This window comes from Vipera berus (genome assembly GCF_964194415.1).
Source record: "Vipera berus genome assembly, chromosome: Z".
Classification (NCBI taxonomy): Eukaryota; Metazoa; Chordata; class Lepidosauria; order Squamata; family Viperidae; genus Vipera; species Vipera berus.
This window is the reverse complement of record NC_138205.1, coordinates 109811679-109839091: the sequence shown is the minus strand read 5'-3', so window position 1 is coordinate 109839091 and position 27413 is coordinate 109811679. Positions and strand designations below refer to the sequence as shown.

At 38.2% G+C, this 27413-nt stretch overlaps 2 protein-coding genes across 3 annotated transcripts in view; both read right to left on the bottom strand.

Annotated features, from left to right (window-relative positions):
• The window catches only part of PTTG1IP2 (PTTG1IP family member 2), a gene marked incomplete at its 5' end in the record, with an annotated part of 34112 nt that extends 20005 nt beyond the window's left edge, over positions 1-14107 (bottom strand). Inside the window, 5 exon segments of the mRNA XM_081344450.1 lie at positions 161-272; positions 6482-6590; positions 10441-10493; positions 13913-14063; positions 14069-14107. Coding sequence (XP_081200576.1) covers positions 161-272; positions 6482-6590; positions 10441-10493; positions 13913-14063; positions 14069-14107 — 464 coding nt within the window.
• A 2308-nt stretch (positions 14108-16415) lies between these two features.
• On the bottom strand, positions 16416-26928 carry CLDN12 (claudin 12). 2 transcript variants are annotated; one of them, XM_081345223.1, is made up of 4 exons: positions 26831-26928; positions 25912-25947; positions 22656-22718; positions 16416-21662 (listed from the first exon to the last, which is right to left on the bottom strand). In XM_081345223.1, the coding sequence occupies exon 4, from the start codon at positions 21638-21640 to the stop codon at positions 20903-20905; it is 738 nt and encodes a 245-aa protein (XP_081201349.1). In that variant the 5' UTR covers positions 21641-21662; positions 22656-22718; positions 25912-25947; positions 26831-26928; the 3' UTR covers positions 16416-20902. The 2 variants fall into 2 exon arrangements, with proteins under 2 accessions (XP_081201349.1, XP_081201350.1); XM_081345224.1 differs by lacking the exons at positions 25912-25947; positions 26831-26928 and adding an exon at positions 23684-23758.
• Positions 26929-27413: the final 485 nt, after the last annotated feature.

Sequence of the window (27413 nt, the reverse complement as noted above, 5' to 3'; positions counted from 1 at the left end):
GACTCTGCACCGACCCCAGGCCCAGCAAGTGGAAAATATTCACAATACGTCGCAACATGTCATATGACACAGTGAGTTTGACACCCCTGTGCTAGAATCTTCAAAAGTGCTATTCTCAGAAGGAAAAAAAAATGAAGAAAACGTCTTTTAAAAAATGTACCTTTCAGAACACCTACGACATCTGCGGCAGCAATAACAGCAGCAACAAATTATGAACACCAGAATGATGCCTACTACAACACCTATAGTGATGATGATTGCTTCCAAACTTGCTGAAAATCAGAAGTTAAAAAAAGTTAGAAAAGGTAGAAAAAGTAACCATTCGAAAATTACATTATGGCAAAAGGTGATTTATGTCCATTATGCTTACATGCACACTCTTAAGTACTATTATGTACCTGTATGATAAAAAAGATCTATCATACAGTATCTTATTAAGCACTATTATGTACCTGTAAGATAAAAAGGAAGATCTATCACTACAGTATCTATTTGCTAAATTTAGATATTTTATTTAATTTGTAATAACATGACTGTGCAGTTGCCCACTTTTCATAATCCATATATTAGCACACTGTTCATTTATCACCTACTTCACATTAATAGGAAAATGTCATGATACAAACTGGAAAAAAACTACGTAATCAATGGAATTGTACTTGAAACAATGACTCAGTTATTACATAATGCTATGCCATAATACAATTTGTCTTTAGCTCATCATAGAACATCCCAAGAAAAAAAATATGAAGTTTATAAAACCTGGTAAAGCAATCTGTATATCATACCAAACTAAAAACAAACCACCCTACTGAAAAATATAGGCATGAACCAGACAAATATCAAGTAATTTTAATTTAATTTAATTTTAATTTTAATTATATTTCTATACCGCCCTTCTCCCTGAGGACTCAGGGCGGTTCACAGGGCAGAGTAAAATACTAAATACAAACATTAAAAAGAGATTAAATGATTGCCCAAGTTAAAACAATTGGTATACAATTACAAAACCCCAAGATAAAATTAAGAAACCAAAAAATAAAAAACCCCACCAATCCCCATCAGGCTAGGCCGGCTTGTACAAACAAAAACGTCTTGAGATCGCGACGAAAGGAGCGAAGATCGGGCGCCATCCGGAGCTCTACCGGTAGCTGATTCCACAGCTCCGGAGCGCCCACAGAGAAGGATCTCCCCCTGGGGGCCACCAATCGACATTCTCTGATCGGTGGCACCCTGAGGAGGCCCTCTCTGTGGGAACGCACAGGGCGCAGGGAGCTTGATGCCGGCAGCAGATGTTCCCTAAGGTACTCCGGCCCCATGCCATGGAGGGCTTTGAACACCATTACCAGTACCTTGAATCTCACCCGGAAGACAACTGGCAACCAATGCAGCTCACGGAGCAGAGGTGTAACGTGGGAGTATCGGGAAACTCCCAACACAACTCTCGCGGCTGCATTCTGTACCAGTTGGAGCTTCCGGGTGGTCCTCAAGGGCAGTCCCATGTAGAGAGCAGTAGGTCCAATATGCACTGCCTGTTTTCATTTATAGATTAAACTGCATTTGTCTTTCAATTTATAGCCAATATTTCTATTATGGAGAGCCTTCAAGGTGGTTAACAAACTTATAGACAAATACTGAATATAAAACTGTAAAAATATAATTTAAAATTATTAATGAATACTAAAATCATATTAACATTTGAAAGCCAAACAAAGCAATGTATCCTTACAAATTTTCTAAAAATTTAGAGTGGGACCAAAAAAACGTTAAGAGGACGTGCTCCATAGCTGGGATGGAAAAGGTTCTTTCCTCTATGCCAATAAAAATAAAAAATAAAATAAGGCTGACTACAAGAGCATCTTTAAAAGTTCCTTCCTGCTAATCCTAAGAATTGCATCAAATATCAGATACATTTTCCACACTCAGTCATTACAAAACCGTTTTCCTGCACTGAATACATCCTCTTCATGTACAGGTGAAACTCAAAAAATTAGAATATCGTGCAAAAGTTCATTTATTTCAGTAATGCAACTTAAAAGGGGAAACTAATATATGAGATAAGATTCATTACATGCAAAGCAAGATAGTTCAAGCCATGATTTGTCATAATTGTGATGATTATGGCGTACAGCTCATGAAAACCCCAAATCCACAATCTCAGTAAATTAGAATATTACATGCAATCAATAAAACAAGGAGTGTACATAGAACAATATTGGACCTCTGAAAAGTATGCTTATGTACTCAGTACTTGGTTTGGGCCCCTTTTGCAGCAATTATTGCCTCAATGCAGCGTGGCATGGAAGCTATCAGCCTGTGGCACTGCTGAAGTGTTATGGAAGACCAGGATGCTTCAATAGCGGCCTTCAGCTCTTCTGCATTGTTCGGTCTCATGTCTCTCATCTTTCTCTTGGCAATGCCCCATACAGTAGATTCTCTATGGGGTTCAGGTCAGGCGAGTTTGCTGGCCAATCAAGCACAGTAATCCCACGGTCATTGAACCAGGTTTTGGTGCTTTTGGCAGTGTGGGCAGGTGCTAAGTCCTGCTGGAAAATGAAGTCAGCATCCCCATAAAGGTCGTCTGCGGAAGGAAGCATGAAGTGCTCCAAAATCTCCTGGTAGACGGCTGCGTTGACCCTGGACTTAATGAAGCACAGTGGACCAACACCAGCAGATGACATGGCTCCCCAAATCAACACAGACTGTGGAAACTTCACACTGGACTTCAAGCATCTTGCAGTGTGTGCCTCTCCATTCTTCCTCCAGACTCTGGGTCCTTGGTTTCCAAATGAGATGCAAAAGTTGCTCTCATCAGAAAAAGAGGACTTTGGACCACTGAGCAACAGACCAGGACTGTTTTTCTTTAGCCCAGGTAAGACGCTTCTGACGTTGTTTGTTGTTCAGGAGCGGCTTGACAAAAGGAATACGATATTTGAAGCCCATGTCCAGGATCCATCTGTGTGTGGTAGCTCTTGATGCACTGACTCCAGCCTCAGTCCACTCCTTGTGAAAGTCACCAACACTTTTGAATGGCCTTTTCCTGACAATCTTCTCCAGGCTGCGGTCATCCCTGCTGCTTGTGCACCTTTTTCTTCCACACTTTTCCCTTCCACATAACTTTCTATTAATGTGCTTTGATACGGTACTTTGGGAACATCCAGCTTCTTTTTGCAATTACCTTTTGAGGCTTTCCCTCCTTATGGAGGGTGTCAATGATGGTTTTCTGCACAACTGTCAGGTCAGCAGTCTTCCCCATGATTGTGATTCCTACTGAACCAGACTGAGAGACCATTTAAAGTCTCAGGAACCCTTTGCAGGTGTTATGGCTTAATTAGCTGATTAGAGTGGGACACTTTGAGCCTAGAATATTGCACCTTTTCACAATGTTCTAATTTACTGAGATTGTGGATTTGGGGTTTTCATGAGCTGTACGCCATAATCATCACAATTATGACAAATCACGGCTTGAACTATCTTGCTTTGCATGTAATGAGTCTATCTCATATATTAGTTTCCCCTTTTAAATTGCGTTACTGAAATAAATGAACTTTTGCACGATATTCTAATTTTTCAAGTTTCACCTGCACACATTTATGCCAAGAAACTGATATCACAATATTACGTAGAGTTTATTGTGGTGGAAATACTCAAGAGAATCCAGGTTACATGACCACTCTTCATCTTTTCACTCTGGTGAAGCCTTTATATTTACGGGGTATTGGGAAATTATTTAAGGGGTATTGGGATGTCTGTGTCTGTCCATCTGCTAGCAGGATAACTGGAAAAGAGTACAGAACTGGATCAGATTTGGTATGGGAAATAGTTGGGAAAAGACAGATCAGGCCAATGGATGCAGAGATAAGTTATCCTCAGTGTACCCCAGTGCTGACTGTTCCATTTTAAGCTTGTCACATTCGTGGTCACATGGTCCCATGCAGAACATACGGTACACAACTCACTCTGTATTTCAAGTTCATGTATATATATATAAAGAGAAAAATACAATCAACGAGGAGAGTGGAAACACACATACAGTTGCAAGAAAAAGTATGTGAACCCTTTGGGATTACGTGGAGTTTTGCATGAATTGGCCATAAAATGCGCTCTAAACGTCATGTAAGTCACAACAATAGAAAAACACAGTCTGCTTAAAATAATACTACACAAACATTAGCTATTGTCATGTTTTAATTGAACATAAGATGGAAACATTCACGGTGCAGGGTGGAAAAAGTATGTGAACCCCTAGCCTAATGATTTCTCCAAGAGCTAATTGGAGCCAGGAGTGAGCCAACCTTGACTCCAACCAGTGTGATGATATTGGATGTGTTGCTGACAGCTGTCCTGCCCTTTAAAACACACACCTGTTTGGGGTTTACTGGTCTCAAGAAGCACTGTCTGATGTGAACCATGCCTCGCAGAAAAGAGCTCTCAGAAGACCTACGATCAAGAATTGCTGACTTGCATGAAGCTGGAAAGGGTTACAAAAGTATCTCCAAAAGCCTTGATGTTCATGTGTCCACGGTAAGACAGACTGTCTACAAATGGAGAAAGTTTAGCACTGTTGCTACTCTCCCTAGGCGTGGTCGTCCTGTAAAAATGACTGCAAGAGCAGAGCGCATAATGCTTAATGAGGTAAAGAAGAATCCTAGAGTGTCAGCTAAAGACCTACAGAAATCTCTGGCACATGCTAACATTTTTGTTGACAATCTACAATAAGGAAAACATTAAACAAGAATGGAGTACATGGGAAGACACCACAGAGGAAGCCATTGCTGTCCAAAAAAAAAATATTGCAGCATGTTTGAAGTTTGCAAAAGAGCACCTTGATATTCCACAGCACTACTGGCAAAATATACTGTGGACAGATGAAACCAAAATTGAGTTGTTTGGGAAAAACACAGAACACTATGTGTGGAGAAAAAAAGGCACAGCACACCAACATCAAAACCTCATCCCCACTGTAAAATATGGCGGAGGGAGCATCATGGTTTGGGGCTGCTTTGCTGCCTCAAGGCCTGGACGGATTGTTGTCATTGATGGGAAAATGAATTCCAGAGTTTATCAGGACATTTTGCAGGAAAACGTACGACCATCTGTCTGCAAACTGAAGCTCCACAGACGATGGGTGATGCAACAGGACAATGACCCAAAGCATACAAGTAATTCAACAAAACAATGGCTTCAACAGAACAGAATACGCCTTCTGGAGTGGCCCAGTCAGAGTCCTGACCTCAACCTGATTGAAATGCTGTGGCATGACCTTAAGAGAGCGATTCACACCAGACATACCAAGAATATTGCTACACTGAAACAGTTTTGTGAAGAGGAGTGGTCCAAAATTACTCCAGATCGTTGTGCAGGTCTGATCTGCAACTACAGGAAACGTTTGGTTGAGGTTATTGCTGCCAAAGGAGGGTCAACCAGTTATTAAGTCCAAAGGTTCACATACTTTTTCCACCCTGCACTGTGAATGTTTCCATCTTATGTTCAATTAAAACATGACAACAGCTAATGTTTGTGTAGTATTATTTTAAGCAGACTGTTTTTCTATTGTTGTGACTTATATGACGTTTAGAGCGCATTTTATGGCCAATTCATGCAAAACTCCACGTAATCCCAAAGGGTTCACATACTTTTTCTTGCAACTGTACAACATATAGAACTCTCTGAGATACCATGAGATATGAAATTATATAGGCATCTCTTGAACAACCCTGAAGAAAAATAGAGCTCAACGCAGGTAAAATATTTTATCAGTTTTCCTTGTCGTGATAAGAACAGTGAAGAGAAAGTATTACTTCACTTTTACTGCATCCACTGAGAGCCAGCCAACTGCTGTTTCGGACGACAGATCTTTCCTTGATAAGGAACAATTGGGGGAGCTCTTACAGGGCTGCTGTAAGGATTCTTCTAGGCATCCATTGGGTAAAGTCTATTGGATTTGCTCTGGGTTGAAATCCAGTTGTGCTCCTAAGAAGTGACTGGGGACATATTTTTGCTGCGTTACCTGGGTGGATTTTAAGCTAACTGGTCCTGAGGAAGTGGACAGAATCCCTGCAGTTGTGAGATCTGCCCAGTGTTCTAAAACCATGCTCCTCCTGAGAAAGGCACATGTTAAGATCCAACACGTTTGTAGAAAAGGAGGTGGTAGTTCAGACCTTTTCAAGAGGCCTTCTTTGCACCCTACTTTGTTGGACAACAATCATCCAGTCACCCACAGAGGCTTCTGTAGTGTTTTTTAAGAAGGTGCTGATATGGCACTGGTGATAGGTTATGAATTTTAATCTTTTGGTTTTTTTCTGTTTGCTTGTTAACCCTCTATGGTGTTTTACATAATACTGACATCCATATTTTTTTTCTAAATAAATAGTGATACCATTTCATAGGAGACACTGAAGTGAATTGAATGTTCTTTCATAAAGACAATGCAATTATATTTTGGCCTGTGCAGATTTAACATCTATACAAGATTACATACCCCAACATATTGCCCAGTAAGACTTTGTAAATGAACACAACGATGATGGTGGGAAGATTTTGTTTACAGGATAATCCATACAAGTAGAATTTTCACTGCACCAAAGACACTGTGAGGAAAAGGAATGAAAAATAAAGTTTATCACGAACCAAGCTTATTATTAAATCAGCAGTTTTATCAAGGTTATAACTAACACTTCTGCAATGCTATCGGTACCAGAAAAAGCCAGCAGATTGGCAATCTGATCTGATAAATCCTTAAATCTCAATTTAAAAATTGAGTAAAATTTAGAATTTCTTGATATAAAGTCCAGGACCTTAATCACTATACCAAAATATCAGTTATGATAGGAAATGTTTTGTCCCATGAATGCTTTGTACAGATTAAATGAAATTACGCCATATTTCATCTTGATTTATCAAGATCCCATTTTTAAAGGCTAGCAAGTTATAATTGCTAGCACATTTACTTTATAGGTAGACCTTGACTCATCACAGGTGGGACTGGATCTTCCCTCACTAAGCAAAGTAGTCATTAAATTGCAATTTCTTAACCTTGTTGGCTGCAGCCATTAAAATGAATCACCATGGTTATTAAGCAAATCACTATGATCATTAAATGAATTCATTTTCCCCCAATGACTTTGCTTGTTGGAAGCCTCCTCAGAAAGTTGCAAATGGTGCTCACATGATCCCAGGACCCAGCAATCATTGTAAATACTTGCTGGTTTCCAAGCACCCAAATTTTCATGTGATTGTGGGGACACTGCAACACACATAAGAGTGAAGAATGGGCATCAGTCACTTTTTTCAGTCCAGTCACAATTTCAAATTGTTTTTAAATAAATGGCCGTAAGTCAAGGACTACTCGTATTTGATTCACTCCAGGCCAACTTCCTTAAATTAACCAGAAGAGTTTTATAAATTCAAGTAGGTCTCAGCTTATGACTGATCACTTAGAAGTAACCCTAACCCACAGCGAATAATGGGTTTACTTAACAATTGTGGCATTCACTTAATGACTATGGCCGTGGTGGCACAGTGATTAGAATGCAGTAGTGCAGGCTACTTCTGCTGACTACCAGCGGCCAGCAGTTCGATCCTGACTGTCTCAAGGTTGACTCAGCCTTCCAGCCTTCCGAGCTGGGTAAAATGAGGACCCAGATTGTTGTGGGCAATGTGCTGACTCTGTAAACCACTTAGAGAGGGCTGTAAAGCCGTATATAGGTCTAAGTGCTATTGCATTTGCTTAATGGCAATGCACTTAAAAATTGCTATTAAAAAGGTTGTAAAATCGGGTTAGTCACATTATCATCGCTTTACAACTATCATGACTTATGGTCATAATAGGCTAGCTCCACTGTTCTAAGTTGAGAACTTCAAATTATTTCCCATTCTTCAAATTGGGAGTTGAAAATGTATTTTATACTAATCTGAGCAAGAAATAAAAATGTAATTTCCCAGAAATTCAGTATCTTTATACTGGCTTTATTTATAAAATTACTCCAAGGAACAATTATATTTATGAACACCGCTAAGATGAACTCCAGATGTATTTTTTCCTAAGAACAATGCTGGCAGTGCTGTAGTAATTTCCTTGCTGCATTCATCATCCAATTATCAATACAACTCATCAGCCTTGGAATTCAGGACTTAAATGATTCTAAACATTTATGTTGCTTTAACAATTTCAATATGGCTCAGAAGATACTTGTGAAAAAAATTCAGGCTGCATATTTATCATTTTTATTTAAAAAATTGGGGCTAGTGGAAGTATCAGAAAAATTTATCAGTCTTCTTTTCCTTTTCTACACTCTTTTGTGGATTTATATCTGTAAAATAATTCACTTGGGCTGAGCAAGGAAAGGGAGTATTTTAAAACATCACTAACAAAGAGCAGATGGCTGTTGCAAATCCAGGGTTTTCTGGAAAGAGGGGCAGTTAGCTCCCTTCCTGGAAAAAGGGGCTCAAATAACTCAGAGACACTGCCTTAATGAACCCACTCATGAATGAGGAGGGGAGTTTCGCTTGTTCAGTTTCCACAATTTTGTATCCTAATGTCTTATTTCTTGACACATAACCATATTAATGAAACACAATGTGACTCTTCCTTTGCTGGCTGTATTCTGCTGTTAGGCGCTTCCCATCCTCTTTTATCAATGATGTTCTGGCCTGCTTTGTCACTGTTCCTCTCTTCTACTATATCCTGGTGCTACTGCATTCTAGCCTCACTTTTGTTCTTTCCATTCTCTTTTCTTGCTGAATCTGAAGTTCTGATTACAGCAAAAGAATAGAAGAATCCTTAATTAAATGTCTATCATATAACACAGGGAAAATATTGAGATAAATGTTGAAGTTAAATAATAAGGTCACTGTTATAAATTAAGCCGTTCATTGTAAAAGATTATTCTTCTGAAATCTTTTTTTTTAAAAAAATCCTCTAAACATGATCTCAAAAACAAATGTTTAGGCGTGAACAGTTCACAATCCAAATTTAGGAAAGTGAAACAAATCAATATTGATTTTAAGCCACTATCAGAATTCACTTGGACATGAAATCACCATCATATGAATTCATGCCAAGAGGTTCATTTTTAATTCAAAAAGACACACTTAATATTGGTAATCCTCAACATATGACCATAATTGTTCACAGAATTAGTCATAAGTCATTACAATCATCAACCTGGACATCATATGACCAGACTTAATTTTAGAACTTTTGTTGCAGTCGTTAAGCAAACATTCATACTCATTAAAGAATGTGATGTTTTTTTAAGGTAACACTTATTATGCAAATGCATTCTACCTAATAGTTGTTTTTTGTTGGAAGTAAATATCAAAAATTAACAAAAATAACTGTAAACCATGATCACATGACTGTGGGATGCTGTAAAGGTAAACCAATTGCCAAGCACCCAAAAGAGAGTATGTGACTGTGAGGGGTTTGAGCTATTGTACTTTCAAAATCAGGTCATAAGTAGCTTTTTTGGGGTAGGTCCGTTGTAATTTCAAATGGTCACTAAGCAACCAGTTATAAGTCAAGTATTACTTGTAATCACGTTATCTTCAGTTTTAAAATACACAGCACATTAAACACATTCATTTGTAGAATTCAGAGAGAGAAATTTAACTTTTTTCTTTCATGTTATGACAAGCCATATTTAGTAACTTATTTATAAACTCACATATTTATCACAATCCTCACATATACTGGATTTTCTCCCCTCCTTTCAGACTTTACAGTTTGCCCTTATGTATAAATTAACTACATTAAGATTTGGTAACAAATCACAGCTTGTACAACCAACTGGGTAAAACTGAAATTGTGATTTAACATAATTTCATAAGAGGGATTAGGAACCCACACAAGAAGAATAAACTTGAAGATTCAATTAGTAATTACCAAACTATGGCTTACTCCCATCAACGAAATAGCTTTCTTTTTCCAAATATTTATGACACCTCCCTTACATTTGAAAACTCAGCAGGAAGTTGTCAGGCTACCACAGAGTTAAAAAGAAACATAACTCAAAACTGCATCTTTATTATATTCCAGGGAATGATAACCATAACAGAGTTGACAACTGCTGAGTGGGGTAGAAATACAAATTCATAATTTATAGCCAGCCAGATCTCAAACTTTTTGTGCTCTCTTGCAGCTGCACCCTCTTTGAAAATTTGGATTTCTTATCTATATCCCTCAGAATGTCCAAATATGGCATTCTTTACATTCTCTGCATTCAGATTCTTTTGTTAACATAAGCCCACCACTGTAGGCTGAAAATCTTTTAAGTCACTGAACTCTAAATGTTATTGTCTTCTAGTTGCCAGTGACCTATTGTTTACTGATACCAAACAACAAATGTTTGCATTTAAAAAAAATTCTGTCTCTGTCCATGAAATATAGTAAAAATAGTCAAAATTTTCATCTGGTTAAATAAAAATGAAAATACTTACTACAGTATTTTTTATACATGCTTCACAACTCTTTCCAGTAAAATCAGAACATTCTGAAAAAGAAAAAAAATTGCATGGGAAAGTTTAAATCTGAAGGTTGTAAATTTTCTCACAAAAATGTATAGATAGAGAAGCAAGGTTTTTTAGATCCAAGAAAGGTTGAAATTTCAGAGTGAATCAAATATGTGTAAATATTTTAGAAAACTAATGCTTTTCAAGATGCTAGGGTTTAGAAAGCATTTTGTTATATAAATTTCAACTACACCTAAATAAAGCAGTTATTGAGCAGCAAAGTACATTTTATAATAAATTCCAATACTGTAGCATAGTAAATATGCTCAAAACTAAGTTGCATAACATATTCAATGTATATCTGCAGTACTGTACAATAACTAGAATAAAATGAAAATAGTATTTACAAGTATTTATTTTTTATATCTTGTAAGCAGCATTTTGTAGTGATTCTTTAGCTGCAGAATAGTCTTAAGAACTGCAACCATTTCAGGAAAATTTCCATGTAAAGTCATTAAAGACTAACTTACATTTACAATTGCACATAGAATATTTTAGTTATTTTAAATAGTTGAAATATATTTATTTTAAATGGAAACTTCTGCAGAAGCACAGTGACCCAAGAACTGCAGAGTAATATAAAACTAAACTACATCTGTCACATGCCATAGGCAAATTAACCTGCCTTTTTATTATGAAAATGCTTCCAACTCCTGCCCCACCAACACTTTTAACTGACACCCATATTAACTGAACTAAGGACTGATGTGCAGCCAATGTGGTAGGGAGAAGCACAGATTCCAATCCCAGAGCATCCTTTCACTGGTGTCATACTGAGCAGGAAGGGGCAGGATGAGGCAGACAAAGCCAAAGTCATTCAGAGCTTTCTTGCACTCTACAGCCATTAGTTGGAGTACAAAAGCAAGACTGCTTTGGGAAAAGAGAGCACAAGCTGAAAGGAGAAATTGTTGTGATATCTAACAGCAAATCTTGGCAAAGTGGAACATGTATCTCCATGCAAGGGAGGATAGAACATCATCTTGCCAAAGCATTAAGATGAAGGTTGCACTCTGCATGCAGCCCCTGCCAGCTCCACTCTGCCCCTTGTATCCTGCTGCTTCGTTCTCCTCAGAGCCCTCTCTCCAGAATCCCAAGGGTGCTTTTTCCAAAAAGCAACTATCTTTTTCTTTTGAAAACATTTCTTCAGTTTAGAACTAAAGAGGTTTCTTGGTTGAGAAACAAAATATTTTCAAAAAAAAGTCCAATTGCCTTTTGAAAATAGCACGTTTGGGACAACCATGATCTGGATGATTGAGAATGTTTACAGACTTCTCTCGAGCTTTTTTTCATCCATCACCCAAAGAGCTGTGCCTATATGGGGGTTTCTGATGAAATACTCATTCCTTTGCTTCAACTCCACCCCCCCCCCCAATTCTTGCACATCACAAACATGGTCCTGTTTCTGCGCCAGGCAGACCACTTTCTACCTATGTCGGACCTACTTCTTGTCAAATTTAGTCTGCTTTCCATTAAAAGTAATCTGGACTAATTTTTCAGAAAACATAAGTTATGAGATGAAGAGACATAGCAAATGGAAGATAAAGACATAATTTTTCTCTAAAGAGAATTGCTAATAACACATATTTATTGGCAGTTTTTGATGATTAGACAGGATAATTAGAGAAAAGAAACATAACTTGTTAAAATATATTTTTCTTATAACTGCTGTGAAGAGTATCAAAAGCCACTCCATATATATCTTTTTACTTTTCCTGCACTTTTAGCTTACTTTTTGACTTCTTATTCTGTATTAAGTTTTAATATTTTGTTGTCCAATAGCAACCAAACTAAACATTGATGTTCAAGGCTCAAGGTTGACTCAGCCTTCCATCCTTCCGAGGTAGGTAAAATGAGGACCCAGATTGTTGGGGGCAATTAAACTGACTTTGTAATAATGCCGCTTGGGGTGTGTGTGAAAGCCCTAATAAGCAGGCATATACATAGAATGAAGGCTACTGCTAAGCTTGTAAGCCGCCCTGAGTCTTCGGAGAAGGACGGGATATAAATGGAATTAAAATAAATAAAAAAATAAAATAATATAAAATCTTGCAAGATAAGCAGCCAAAGTGAAACAGCAAATAAGTAGTGTTCTTCAATAAAGTATTTAAAACATTTAGTTGAATGACATACAGTGAAACTATTCATTGACCATGGAGACTTTTGTATCAAAGTATGAAAAAGCCTCAGTGTTACAGACTTTGGGCAAATGAATCACATGACCATGACAATTTTAGTCAGAGATCTTTGCCCTAATCTATCAACTCAAAAGAAAAATGTTCAAAATTTATATTTTTAAAACAATTAAATCTATTAGGGTTGAATAAACTATAAATTACTAGAAAATAAAATCAGCCCTTTAATAAATTAGAACTTAAAATGGTTAGCTCTCTTATAGTGTGACTAAAAGCACCTTCAGAGATATTTTAATTCAGAAATGTTATATGGGGTTTTGAGAGATAAATAAAATTCCTTCCTCAACTAGTCTTAATCTAAGGTGTCTTGTGGCTGTTCTTAATTTACATTTTAAAATACCAACAGTAAAGTCCACTTCAAATCCATAATATCCAGTCTAATTCACTTCCAACTATTTTGTGGGAAATGTAGGAAGGGCTACCTGCAATAAAATCAGGCAGCTCCTGTAGGAGTTTCAGACTAAATCATCCTCTTATTAGAGGAATATCATTTTCACAAACTCGTAAAAGAAAAGGCACCAACCTTGAAGGCCCAGGTTATTCTAAATCAGGGGTAGGCAACCTTGGCTCTTTTATGACTCGTGGACTTCAACTCCCAGAGTTCCTGAGCCACCCCTGTAAATCTAAGTGTTAATCTGATGCTCACTGAAATTAAGACATTAGCTCGAGGTACTGTAGGTTCATGGAGGATGGAGTAATAGAGGAGGCCACAGAAGCCTGGAGAAAACAATACAAGGGCAGGAACTGTACCCAGTTTTAGGTCCAAGTAAAATGATAAAACAAGATTACTGGAAAAGACGTTCATCTGTAAAAGACCGAAGGGGATTTAGCACGATATAGCTCATTATTTTTAAAGACGCCGAACAAGACGCCTGGGGCGGGACGGAGGGAGAGAGCCTGCTAAATGTACGAAAAGACTTCGCTCATCTCCAGAGCCATCAGGCTTGCCACTCCCAAAATGGGGATGGGGCTTGACCTTTTCCCCTCGCCCCACATCTGCAAGCCTAACTGACAAGAGGAAAACGAGGGGGGGAAATGCGCCGGTATCCTGAAAAGACCCAAGAGAAGGGACTGAAAGGCTCCCCCCACCGCCGAAAAGCTGGCCGTAAGGCGGGAAAGGAAGCCGAGCCTGAGCGGACTATGCTCCCTCCCGCAATGCACCCCACACCGCCCGGCCCGAATAGGCGACAGGACCGCTCCTTGCTTACTCGGAGCAGGAGTTGGCGAAGGCGACACAGAGGACACAGAGGACAGAGTGCCCAGTCCCATCGTCGGGCAGCGACATAGCAAGACGCAGAGTACGGCCAGAGTCCAGAAACGCTGCCACCAGGCCATAATCATCGCCATCAATTCACCCACTCAAAGCCGATAACCCACGCACTTCTCCGCCCACCTGCTCCCATAGAATCCAGGGAGAACTTATTCCCTGATTCGCGCAAGCGTACTTTAACTTCGTGGGAAACGCCCATGCCTCCCCGCCAATAAGAACGCTCGCCACCGCCCACGAGGCCTTGATGCATTCTCTCTCGCTCGGTCCGCTGTGCCGTTTCTAGAAATGAAGGCGGATGTGGGGCACCTCTAATTGGCTGTGCTATTAACAAACTGGCGTTTGGGGAAAGGCAGGGTGGCGGGTTGTATTTCTATAGGACAGGGTTTCTCATTTTCAGCCACTTTAAGAGGGCTGGACTTCAACTCCCAGAATTCCTCAGCCAGTATGGTGGGTCCGGAAATTGAAGTGCATTCCTCTTAAAGTTGTAGATTGAGAAAAATCTGCCTGCTGGCTAGGGAACTCTGGGAATTGAAGTCCGCGTATTTTAAACTTGCTGACTTTGAAACACCTAGATTGGAGACAGATTGGAGCATCATTTTCTTTGGTGGAAAGTCGCTGACACCAGTTTTACCTAATGCAATGCGTTCAGCACTTGATCTCTATTTGAGATTGATGTGAACTGCAAACCTCATACATGTTCTTTTTTAACGGTTTGCCAGACAAAAACTTTAAAATAATTCTTAAGTTTTCTCACTGTTTTCAAACTCTTCGCTAGAGCCTTATAAAGAGATTCTTCAACTATGATTCTGAATCTGTATGGCTATAACTTTTTTTTATGAATCACGGGAGTTGCTCTGAAGGAAATATAAACAGGGCTTGCACTGTCATTTAGTGCAAGCTCTGTAAGTTACCAGAGAATAGTATCTTACATTTCCAGTTTTTAAGGAAATGCTGGATAATTCAGTACAAGTAGTGTTGAACTTATAACTGTTCACTTAGCAACTATTTGAAATTATGGTGCTGAATAAATAGACTTGTGACCTGTGCCCAGAGTTATGGCATCCTTGTGGATTTGTGAACAAATTTTGGGTGTTAGGTAACTGGACTGCAGTTCACAACACAATGGTGCTTCAACCTCTTCCAATATAGCCACCCCACCCCACCCCATTGCAGGCCAGATGCATCATGCCAAAACCGCACCCATCCCATTCACAGCAAAGGAAAAAAAGTCGTGATATGTCACAACACATCACATGACGTGAGTTCGACATCTCTGATCTAGCCCATCAGCCTGTGCAAACAAGGCTGGCCTCAGGGTCTGCTAACTTACAGAAACCTGCTCAGCCCACCATACTCAGTTTAACTTCAGGTTTTTTTCAGTTGACACACCCAGTCTGTGCAAAGTGCAGCTTTTCTACTGTCTTTTGTCATTCTCCAAGTAGACTCCATTCTTATGATTCTTTGAAAACTGATTTGGAGAAGGCATCTCCATTCTTGCTGCAAGGCGATCAAACCGGTCAGTCCTAGAGGAGATCAACCCTGACTGCTCTTTAGAAGGCCAGATCCTGAAGTTGAAACTCAAATACTTTGGCCACCTAATGAGAAGGAAGGACTCACTGGAGAAGAGCCTAATGCTGGGAAAGATTGAGGGCAATAGAAGAAAGGGACGACAGAGAATGAGGTGGCTGTATGGAGTCACTGAAGCAGTAGGTGTGAGCCTAAATGGACTCCAGAAGATGGTAGAGGACAGGAAGGCCTGGAGGAACATTGTCCATAGGGTCGCGATGGGTTGGACACGACTTCGCAGCTAACAACAACAACATCTCCATTCTCCTGACTCCAGCTGTTTATTAACCCACAAGTTCAATTAACAACCACAATTAGCAGACCCAGGATTGTGGTAACTGAGTGAATCTGTGACATGCCTTAATTAACAACTGCTTTACTCAATGACTGATTCCGTGCACAACTATAGACATAAGTCTATAAATCTTTAGCAATTGTTCACAATTAGAACTGTGATGAGTAACTTTGCAATCAATCCTGGCATTTATGCCTTCACAGGTCTGTAAAGCAAAGGAAAGCTAATTTAAGATTGTAAGCAAAGTTGTGGTTTCATTTAGTTACTGTTTTGCTTAATGATTGAATTGCTAGTAGTTGCTAAATAGTAAAAACATCTTCAAATTTTTAACCACCATCTTTTTAATCCCTCCTTCCAAAAAGCCCAATGAGAATACTTTGGAAACCTAGAACACTGAATGTTGGGATGGTCTAATTTGGAAAGGTGGATTAAAAGAGCAGAGTGAATGGAAAGAGATGGGTGAGATACATGTAGGCCTATTTCTTATGTTATACTAAGTAAGAGTAGTAACTTTCATCTTAGCAGAAATTCGTACTATAACAATGAACAAGACTTCTAAATGTCAAAAGTGGTCTGATCACCCATTGCAAAATGTTTTATTTTTTAATCAAAAATACACACTTTACATAAAAACATATAAGATATTATTAAATGTCAAAACCAGTTTTCTTTATAGTAAGCAACTCTGATTAAATTTATATATTTCCATGCAACACAAAGATAATTATTATTTTAAAACGAGTGGTGGGATTCACATCCAAAATTTTGTATTTGAAAAATTACTCTGTATCACGCCAAACAAGATAAAATTCAAAAGAAACAGATTAACGTTACACCCAAGTAGCACTTTAATAGCTTCTGCATGCACAAGCAGCCAGCACTGTCAAAAAGTCCATTTATAATAAATATTTCATTAAGAAAATGTACAAAATCCAACTAGGCAAGCAGTTCAATTTTTCTTCAGCATCAGTGAGGGATACTGTCTATTCACATTTAAGGTGGTTAGCTAGGGGGATGGGACAGATGGCACAGAGCTGTTTCTATTACTCTGATACCACTGAAGCTGGCACTGGTGGTAACTTTCTCATTTTGCTTACAGGCCTTGTACTCTTAAAAATAGAAAAGCAAGTTCGGCAGTATTGAGCTTCAGATCTAGCAATCATGTTACCTGTTCAGACTACAGGTAACTAAGCAATGTTTGACTGGGGTTCCCGTCCTTATTGCACTCAGGACACCTATAAAGACTACAAAATTATGTAGCTTTATATAGCTTCATAACTATATGGCTATAAAAACAGGAGCACAGTCAGCCCCAGCTCAGTTGCCTGCACTCCACGTGGCAGACCACTTTCTCTCTGAAGATGCTAGGTACAATTGCTGCAAAATATCAGGAAATCTGTTGCCTAAACCAGACACTAAATCCTGAAGCTCAACATTGTTAAACAGATACTGGCCGTAAAAACCTATCCCCAGAAAAGCAAGTTAAGTATTTGCAGCATCCCAATACTTCAAGTTAAAACCCGTAAAAATGGCTTTAATATACCTATGGAGTCATGACCAAACTGAAACACAGCAATTCTTGAAAGCATTCTCCTATCTGTCTTCTTCAGATATTAAAAGCACCAGCCATAAAACAAAGTGTATCCTCCACCATCTCCATGAAACTCGCCCATCTCCCAAAAGATCACTTTGACATACTTTAATTTCTTTCAGAGCTGGAGCTAACAGAGCACAGGGTACATAATGGAATATTTATTTTGGAAAACAGTTCCATCCAGTATATGGATATATCTATGCCACCTCAATCAATACAGAGTATTTTTTTTTCTTCTTCTTGCATTCAGTTGTGACTGATTATCAGAAACTGCCTGGACAAGGCCCTGAAGTTTCATGGCAAGATTTCATAAGTGGTTTGCCATTGCCTTCTTTCTAGAGCTGAGACCAGGTTTGCCCAGCTGGCTTTGTGCTTAAGGTAGGATTAGAACTCACGGTCTCCTGGTCTCCCTGATACCTGAACAAACTGGTTCTCAGATTATCCTTAACAAAGGGTAAAATGGAACCTCTAAGCTAAGTACAACAGCTCCATCATTTATATTGTATGATGTAACTGATGTATTGTTTGCTAACTGTTTTCATACCTCCTCTGTTTTTCATACAGGAGCTCAAAACAGCATTCATTGGACTTACTTTCATTTTTCCCTGCAAAAACAATCCTGTGAGGTAGGTTGGCTGAGAAAGAATGACTAGTTCAAAATCATCCATCGAGCTTCCATGACTACAGGTGGACAAGAATCTGAGCCTTCTCACTCTTAGTCCTACTCATTGGTAAGATGAGAACTGAAGTAGTAGAAGAAGAAGTGATCAGAATGCAGCTATTGTATTTCCATAAGATTTCCAAATTCTCCAAAAGACAATAGAAATTGAAAACCTAAATGGGAAAACTGAAGAAGCAGTATTGTTATTCGTTTGTCATTGACAGCACATATAAGTTAAAACATGTCCTGCATTTTGAGGCTGTTCTTTATGTGTAATTCTCATGAAGTGCAGCTATTTGAAGGAAATTGTATTCACTTCCCATTTATGAATTTCACTTAAGTGCAAATATAAATTATTTCTAATATTCTTTTTAGTTGTAAACAATGCAAATATCACTGATGTTACATACCCAACATTTTGGAGAAATTCCTCATTCAAAACAAAGCTAAAAGCTCTCAATGGCTCAGACTGATGTACATATAATTGGAATGGTAAATGCAAAATAAACATTAATACAAAACAATTTCCAATAATTTGCCTACAGAAATAGATATTATAAACAAAGCTTTGCTTTCTTTATCACATTACTATTTTTACTATTTAAAGCAAATAAAGTAATATCCTTAGAAGCCAATTAGAAAGATACAAGATTTGGTTCAATTTCCAGAATATATTTAAAAGCTTTTGTAAATTCTTATTCGCTTAAAAAAGAGATCAAATAGCATACTCCACAGTCCATATCTGCTTCTGGTGCTACTTACTGTAGAAAGCAGTAAATACCAGAAACTGGGGAAAAAAATATCCATCTGAAAGTATCTCAGGAATAACAAAACAAAATGAGATCTACAAACCAAGCTTATATGCATGTAACAATATAGCAAGTGTTTTTAATGATAATCTCATCTTCAAAACTGTAATATTATATAAAAATATTCTATACTCAGTGTACTTTACTTGGAACATGGCTTTCAGGAATCCACTTATAAAAAGTAACCCATAAATGTAATTCTATTTTTTTTAAAAAAAATATCTAAAATCAGAAAGGCATTTTTCAATAGAGTAGGCAGATTTTCTAAGTTAACCAATATTTAGAATACGATTTTAAGTATAAAGGAAAAACTCACATTAATTATAAAAATATTTGATAATAAAGGGATATAGAAGCCTAAGTATAATTGCTGTCCAACTGATCTACATTTTTGACTTTGCCTCCATAATCAATCCTGAGACTATTCTGATATTGATAGTACACTACTCATGTGCTTTGCCTGTAAACAGACTTTTACATAACTTCCTTTGTTGGAAAAAAAAGCTTTAAAACTTTTCTTTAAACAAACAAAATATTTCTTAGGCAATGCAGTTTTACTCCCATTAATTATCATTATGCTTCTTTAGAACTGGCAATCTTTATAGGAGCAAAGGATCAATCATTAAAATGTTGACAAATATATTTTGTATGTGCATAATGAAACAGAAGAATAGGTACAGGACTGAATGTGTAGATAAACTATTACTTTGCATACTGAATGTCAAGCTATTACTGTACAGCTTCAGACAAAATTAGTTTATTTGTAAAAATAAGAAATGACTATCAGTGAAGAAAAGATTTAAACTACAAATGTTTCGAATTAGAGGAATACAAGTAGTCCTTGACTTATGACCACAATTGAGCCCAAGGTTTCTGTTGCTAAGCAAGGTAGTTAAATGAATGTTGTACCATTTTCAATCTTTCTTGCCAGCTGTTAAGTAAATTACTGCAATTAATTTAGTAACACATTTGTTAAGTGAATCTGACTTCCCCGTTGACTTTGTCAGAAGTTTGCAAAGGGTGATCATATGACTCCGGACACTACAACCGTTATAAATGCATACCAATTGCCAAGCATCCAAATTTTAATCACACAACCATGGAGATGCTGCAATGGTCGTGTGAAAACTGGTCATAAGTCACTTTTTGCAGTACGATTGTGACTTCAGTCATCAACCACTACATGTGGTCTGGTACGAAGTACAAGTAATCCTTGACATATGACCACAATTGAGACCAAAATTTCCTTTGTAAGTCATTGCAGCTATAAAATGATTTAAGTAAATCATGTGATCATCAAGCAAAGCCACCATGCCCAACTGACGTTTTTAATTGAAAATCGACTGGGAAAGTAGTAAATTGTGATCATGTGACTGCAGGATGCTGCAGCCAGTCATAAATGTAAGCCGGTAGCCAAGCTCCCAAATTGTGATCACATGACCTCTTATGTGCCAGACATAAGTGCAAGGACAGGTTGTGAATTATTTTTTTCTGGGTCCATTGTAATTTTAAACCACTTGTTAAAAAAATAGTTGTAAGTCAAGGACTACTTGTACTTAAATGTTTCAACACTGAAAAAAACATGATAGCATTTTTCATACTATTATTTTATGGAACAAACTTGAGTTCTGCAAAAGTAAAATGATACTAACATTTGTTGTTTATAAATTTATAAAAACTGCTGGTTTCAGAGACCCTTAAAAATTTGCAGTTACTTCTAAGACTAGTATTTCAGCCAGCTCATTACTGTTTCTTATCAGTCTAGATCAGGGGTAGGCAACCTACCCCTGGCTGGCTCAGGACTTCTGGGAGTTGAAGTCGACAAGTCATAAAGGAGCCAAGTTGCCTACCCCTGCTCTAGATAATGAAAGTAAAAGTCACCAAACTACAAACCCTTGCTATAGTTGCAGAAATTGCTAAGCTGTGGGAAAGCACTTAACTTGTAAATGCTAGCATAAAGGGAGAACACGCAAAGGAATGCTTGGCTTTCTTGACCCATTCTTTTAAGAAGTACGTGTAACCACAGGAATGTCAATTTCAATGGCAGAGTGCCGTGATCGTGCAGAATATGGTTGGGAAGCATAGCTGTGCACACTAGGGGCATGCGAATATAGAGGCTGCCAGAAAGGGGAAGGTAACGTCTTGCATGCACAATACCACAGGCATAAGAGAATAGCTGTAAATAATAAGCCACCTGCACTGGCAATAGCAATGTAAACCGAAATGTCAAAGGTGAAAACAGGCTCATATTTTTGATTCAGCTCTCTATTATGAAAGATGACCCAGACTGATGGTATCAGGCAAATGACACATGCAAGAAGAAAGAAAAGGCCGGCCACAAGATGGCAGCCTGCACTGTTGATAAGGCATCTGACCTGCTTGATGTTAGGCACAGTGGATACAAAAGCTGTGTTACACATGCCAATTAAACAGAGAAAGAGGGCCAAGACTGTGGTCAACATGCTAATGGGAAGAGCTAACTGGAGGACACGCAAATCTAGCTGATCAACTGCTGTGTACCACTCAGTGTCATAAATGACACAGTCTTTGCTCCCATCAGAGCGAACACACTTAATCCACAGCCCAGTGTAAACGGTCACATTCTTTTCATTTTTGTTAAAGGTGTAGAGTCGCATTTGTCTCCAGTTTGGAAGCAGTGCAGCAGCAATGAGTCCTGATAAAGCAGCTGTTCCAGAGAGGAAGGCTAGGACCGTTGCAGCATGAACATCCCGGCAGCCCATTGTAATCAGTAAAAAATGGTTCCTGGAAAAGTTGGGAAAGAGCACCAAGTTAACTATACGAAGATCATTTCAGTGTGATGAAAAACCAAGAAGAAATGGTGGATTCAGCTGACTTTGAAATTGGCATCAGATTCCTTACTGTAAATGATTCAGTATTATTAGTGTATCACTAATAGCATTGGTAAACCTCAACTTATGACCATAATGGAACCTGCCCATTTACAGCTGCAGCTCACGATGGCTAACTCATGATGGGAGATGATCTTAATGATCTCCCATTCTTACTCTCCCCAGTGAATTGGAGGCCTTACACAGGCCCAGGTCTTCCTGCTCCAGTCCTCCCATCCCTGAGACATATGGTTCTTTACTCCTTGTCCTTCAGGATTTCCACAGGTGTTATCCTGCTCACAAACTGGCCATTCAGCCACAGAAGGGAGTCTAAAGAAGCCATTGGTACAAAAAAGGGCAGGTAGAGCCTGTAGGCCAAGGCATACTTCCCGTCCACCAATCCAAGGGACTTGCGGGACTCGGCCTGCTTCCAGCCAGGCCACTTAAGGCAGCCTAAAACTGGGCAATAGAAGCCACCAGAGCAGGAGGCTGTTAAATCTTTTAGGCCTCAGCCTACTTCCCATTCAGCCTCCCAGGGACTTGCAAGTCTTGACCTACTCCAGCTCCAGGGCCCAGCAGCACCCAATTTACCTTTTCTGATTTTTGCAGAGGAATCTGGCTGATGCAATGCAAGTCTCAGCTTTCTTCCAAAGCTGCAAGCCTCATGGCAATTTCGTGCTATTCTGCAAGCAAGCAGTATTTCTCGAGAGACTGTTGGGGGTTCTATTTTTTAAGGAGGCTCCAGAAGCAAACAGAGCATAGCTGAGAGGCCAGCTTTGGCGTAAGCTGAGGCTTGCGGGGACCCAACAGGATAGTTGAAGGGGAGGGGCACTGCACTTTCCTGTGGTTAGTCATAAGGGTGAATAATGGCACAAGCACTGAAGTAAGTTTGTAGCAGGGTCAGTACCTTTGGATGGTCTGTCGTAAATTCAAACAGTTGCCAAGCAACCAGCTATAAGTCAATGACTATCTGTAATACAGTAAATTTAATCACAAAAAGTGTATTTAATGTAAATAGTCAATGTAATTATTTAAAAGTTTTTTACAGCCAAAAACCCTTATTTACTTACTTGAAAATAAGCCCAAATGAATTAAATTGACTGTCAAGTGAATGAGCATATTAAATAACAATTTCTACTTGCTGATCTATATGCAGCCACACATTTAATGACAAGGGCATGTAATTTTAATACAAAAAGCTATCTTACAGTAAAATAATTCTTAAAAAATGCTCCCATTTGCTTGACTGTTAGATACAAAAACACAGAAGCTTAGCATGAAGCCCAAACTTAACTTGGAATCCTCGTTTCTGCAAGAATGCAAAAGAATGTTGTTAACCAAAGCAACTATAAAAACAGAGACTCAATTACCGAACACTTTTCTATTTGTAATTTTAGATATAGGACAAGTAGGTATAGAATTTTCTATCTGACTTTCTAATTAAAACTAATTTGCATTGATCTAAACCTAGCCATATTATTATTCAAATATGAGCCAAGATAAGTACTATTCTTCAGCCTGAGAATGGAATTTAATCTAAAGGTGTAATTAATGTGGGTTAGATAGCATCACCAGCAGATGGATTCGTAGCTGGCTGAGAGGCCGTACACAGTGTCTGGTCCTCAATGGAACAGTATCTACATGGAAGGAAGTGTGTAGTGGGGTGCCCCAGGGCTCTGTTCTGGGCCCAGTGCTCTTCAATATCTTTATTAACGATTTGGATGAGGGGATAGATGGGGAACTCATCAAATTTGCAGATGACACCAAGCTGGCAGGAATAGCCAATACTCCAGAAGACAGGCTTAAAATACAGGAGGATCTGGACAGACTCGAACACTGGGCGCTATCTAACAAAATGAAATTCAATGGTGAAAAAAGTAAGGTTCTACATTTAGGCAGGAAAAATCAAATGCACAGGTATAATATAGGTGGTACCTTGCTCAATAGTAGTAACTGTGAGAGGGATCTCGGCGTCCTAGTAGACAATCACTTCAATATGAGCCAGCAGTGTGCTGCAGCTGCCAAAAAAGCCAACACAGTGCTAGGCTGCATTAACAGAGGGATAGAATCAAGATCACGTGAAGTACTAATACCACTTTACAATGCTTTGGTAAGGCCACACCTGGAATACTGCATCCAGTTTTGGTCACCACGATGTAAAAAAGATGTTGAGACTCTAGAAAGGGTACAGAGAAGAGCAACAAAGATGATTGGGGGACTGGAGGCTAAAACATATAGGGAACGGTTGCTGGAATTGGGTATGTGTAGTTTAATGAAGAGAAGGGTGAGGGGTGACATGATAGCAATGTTTCAATATGTTAGGGGCTGCCACAAAGAAGAGGCAGTCAAGCTATTCTCCAAAGCACCTGAAAGCAGGACAAGAAGCAATGGATGGAAACTAGTCAAGGAGAGAAGCAACCTAGAACTAAGGAGAAACTTCCTGACAGTTAGAACAACTAACCAGTGGAACAACCTGCCTCCAGAGGTGGTGAATGCTCCAACACTGGAGGTTTTTAAGAAGAGACTGGACAGCCATTTGCCTGAAATGGTATAGGGTTTCCTGCCTGAGCAGGGGGTTGGACTAGATGACCTCCAAGGTCCCTTCCAACTTCTTCTTCTTCTTCTTCTTCTTCTTCTTCTTCTTATTATTATTATTATTATTATTATTATTATTATTATTATTATAATTATAAATTCAGATTAGTAAAAGAACTCACATATGTATACCAATGTTTCTAGAGCAAATATAACTATATTTTGAGTCAGTGGCCATGTTTGCATAGATTTATAAGATAGGATTCCACTGAAATTCAATTTATTATTGCTAAGCTGAATATTAGCATATTTAGCCCATTCACTCACATTTTGCTGCTCCCATTTGCATGACTGTTAAACATACAAAAACACAGAAGCTTAGCATGATGCCCAAACTTACCTTGGGATCCTTATTCTGCATGAATGCAAAAGAATGTAGATAACCATAACAACTATAAAATACTTCAATTCTATTGTAAAAAGTATCCATAAACAGTAAAATATCTAATTTCAGACATTATTGTTTCTAAAGTTCTTCTTTTCATTAACCTGTTGGCATTAGCAAACTTCTATTTGACATGCCTGCCTCTTTACTGTTTTTAACATTCTTTTTCAATTTACAATATTGCTGTACACAGATGCATAGTTGTACTGTACTTGTGCACTTAAACTAGACATAACTTGAAGGAGAGCTGTCCATTGTCATTTTTAACATTCATGATAAGCTGATCAATTATTGTGTAACCTAATTTTGGATTAGAAGACTTGAAAACACTTTCAACTATTTCACTCATATTTTGATATACCAGAATACAAACTGAAGCTAAGATGCATGCTATGTTCTTCAGTTTATCCTGCAAGCGCTAAAATGAATGAAACTGACAATCCCCAACTCCTTATATAAAGAAAACATAATATTTCAAACCAATTTGTGCATGTAGGCAAAACATATATTATTATAGATGTTAAATCTATAAGATTAAGTAGCACTGACATATTCTTCATTATCTTTCTCCAAGACAGTATTATCTTCTCAAGGGCAATATTTTATGTGACCACTTTACTTTTTCTCATGCTCCTCAACATTATGTTGAAGGCACATTAAAAATTAGTTTTATCATTTGCAGGCAGCAAATCCCTCATTCAAGGGCCTGAGGCATGATTTTTCTTAGCTTCCAGTTGTGCGTATACACATAACTATATTGTAGATATTGTGGATATATACGTTGATACCGAGAATTCAATGCCAAATTTGTAAAGCATTGCATAATGCTATTGAAGACCCAGTCCCTAAATATAGTAAAATGCAGTTGTCATTCTTTTTAACACAGAAAACATATTGAGAATCAAATATATTCATTAAACTTTTCTATAACTTCATGTATATACCATTACCCTTAAACTGGTCATCTACCCCCCAAAAAATCAAGTTCATAATTCTAAGTATTCAGAATCATTTGAAGAGCATAAAACTATGCACAATGTTTTCAATATATCTCAAATCAGAGTATGGAACCAAAATGTGACACAGACCATGCACACCTCATTCAGCCCCCACCATATCAGTTCTATACAGTATATAATTAACAAAGCCAGGAAAACATGTCACAATATGGTAAGACACTTACTTGTACACTGTATCTAACTTTCTTCAGTTCCAATTACTGTAATCAAGAAAAATTAAATATCATATTATCAAACTGAAGCACTCAAAAACAACTAAATAAAAACAATTTTGTTTGCATTACTGTTTATGGCTAATGATGAAAGTAACCCACAGTAAGCTACAGAAGATGAGTTAAATTATGATTCAGGACAACATATAAATACCTATTTGACACATACAATTAACAGACAATATAATTACGAGTTCTACCAACCAACTTGATTCATCTTGTGCCTCAAAGCAGCCAGCCAGAAAATTTGTAAAGACTATTTAAAGATAGGGGTGTTACCCTTCACATATTTATCCAGTTTCAATTTTAAGTCCATCTAAATCAGATCCCATGACAACTTGTGGCACCAAATCTTACAAAACGATAACTATGGTATATACTTTTTCTAATCTATTCCACCAAACTTTTTCATAGGATGGCCCCTAATTTTAAAGAAGTATTTTTTTATTAAACAAATAAAAGAAACACTTTTCTTCCAAGTATTAGAATATTTGGACAACAGGCTCTACTAGGCAGGCAACAGGTTCTCCTCCAGATGTTGCTGAACTACAATTCCCATCCGCCTCCCATAGTCCATGCTGGTTTGAAATGCTGGATCCTGTGCTTCAGGAACATATCTATCATCAGTTACCCCATCTTGCATTGGCTGATAAGCCTGTGACAATGAGACTCACTCTTGAATAAACAGACAACAGTTGCACTAACCAAAAATCGTAATAATCATTATACAATCCCTCACCCATATGAATATAACACAGCCCTAGCGGTCTGGACCGGTAGGAAACAAAGCTTAATTACTGTATAATGAAAATTGGTATCTTTGTTGATAGACAGATAGGCAGACAGACAAAGCAAATTTCCCCTTTCTAACCTGCTTCCCACGCACAATGCACACAATTACAAACATCGAATCCATCTTCGATCTCCCGGATTTTCAGGAAGTGCCTGCCTTTTCCAGGTCTGCCCAATGCTTCCTGGGACTGTAGTCTCTCTCTACAGTTCTCTTAAGTTTGTGCTTCCAAAGACTACAATTCCCAGGATCCTCTTTCAATAGCTATTATTGAAGCCTCTACCTTCCGGGTTGTAATTGAGGCTGCCCTTTCAGGACCGGATCGGGTTTTTGTTGTTATTTTTCAAAAAGGAAGGAGTTTGGGTGAAATGAGCTGCTATCGCCTTCGAGATTTATAGTAGTAAGGACTAGTTTATTGCGTTTTTTTAAAAAACCCACATGAATTCTGCAGATGGATTTTTACCCTAAAATATTAAAATCGATGTTTAATCATAAAACATACAGAAATTGCAGTCTTTATGGCGCTTTAAGTTGCATTTTGAAAAGTTTTTAATTAACGTTAATTAATAAAAATAAGGGGAGAAAAAAGATTAGTTCCTGCAATGCATCCGTGGGTCCATTATCGATCTTAGTAATAGTAATAGTAGTAATAGTAATAAAAGTT

Excerpts from the sequence above, each read along its gene's own strand:
- CLDN12 (XM_081345223.1), bottom strand. The coding sequence starts at position 21,640 with ATGGGCTGCCGGGATGTTCATGCTGCAACGGTCCTAGCCTTCCTCTCT.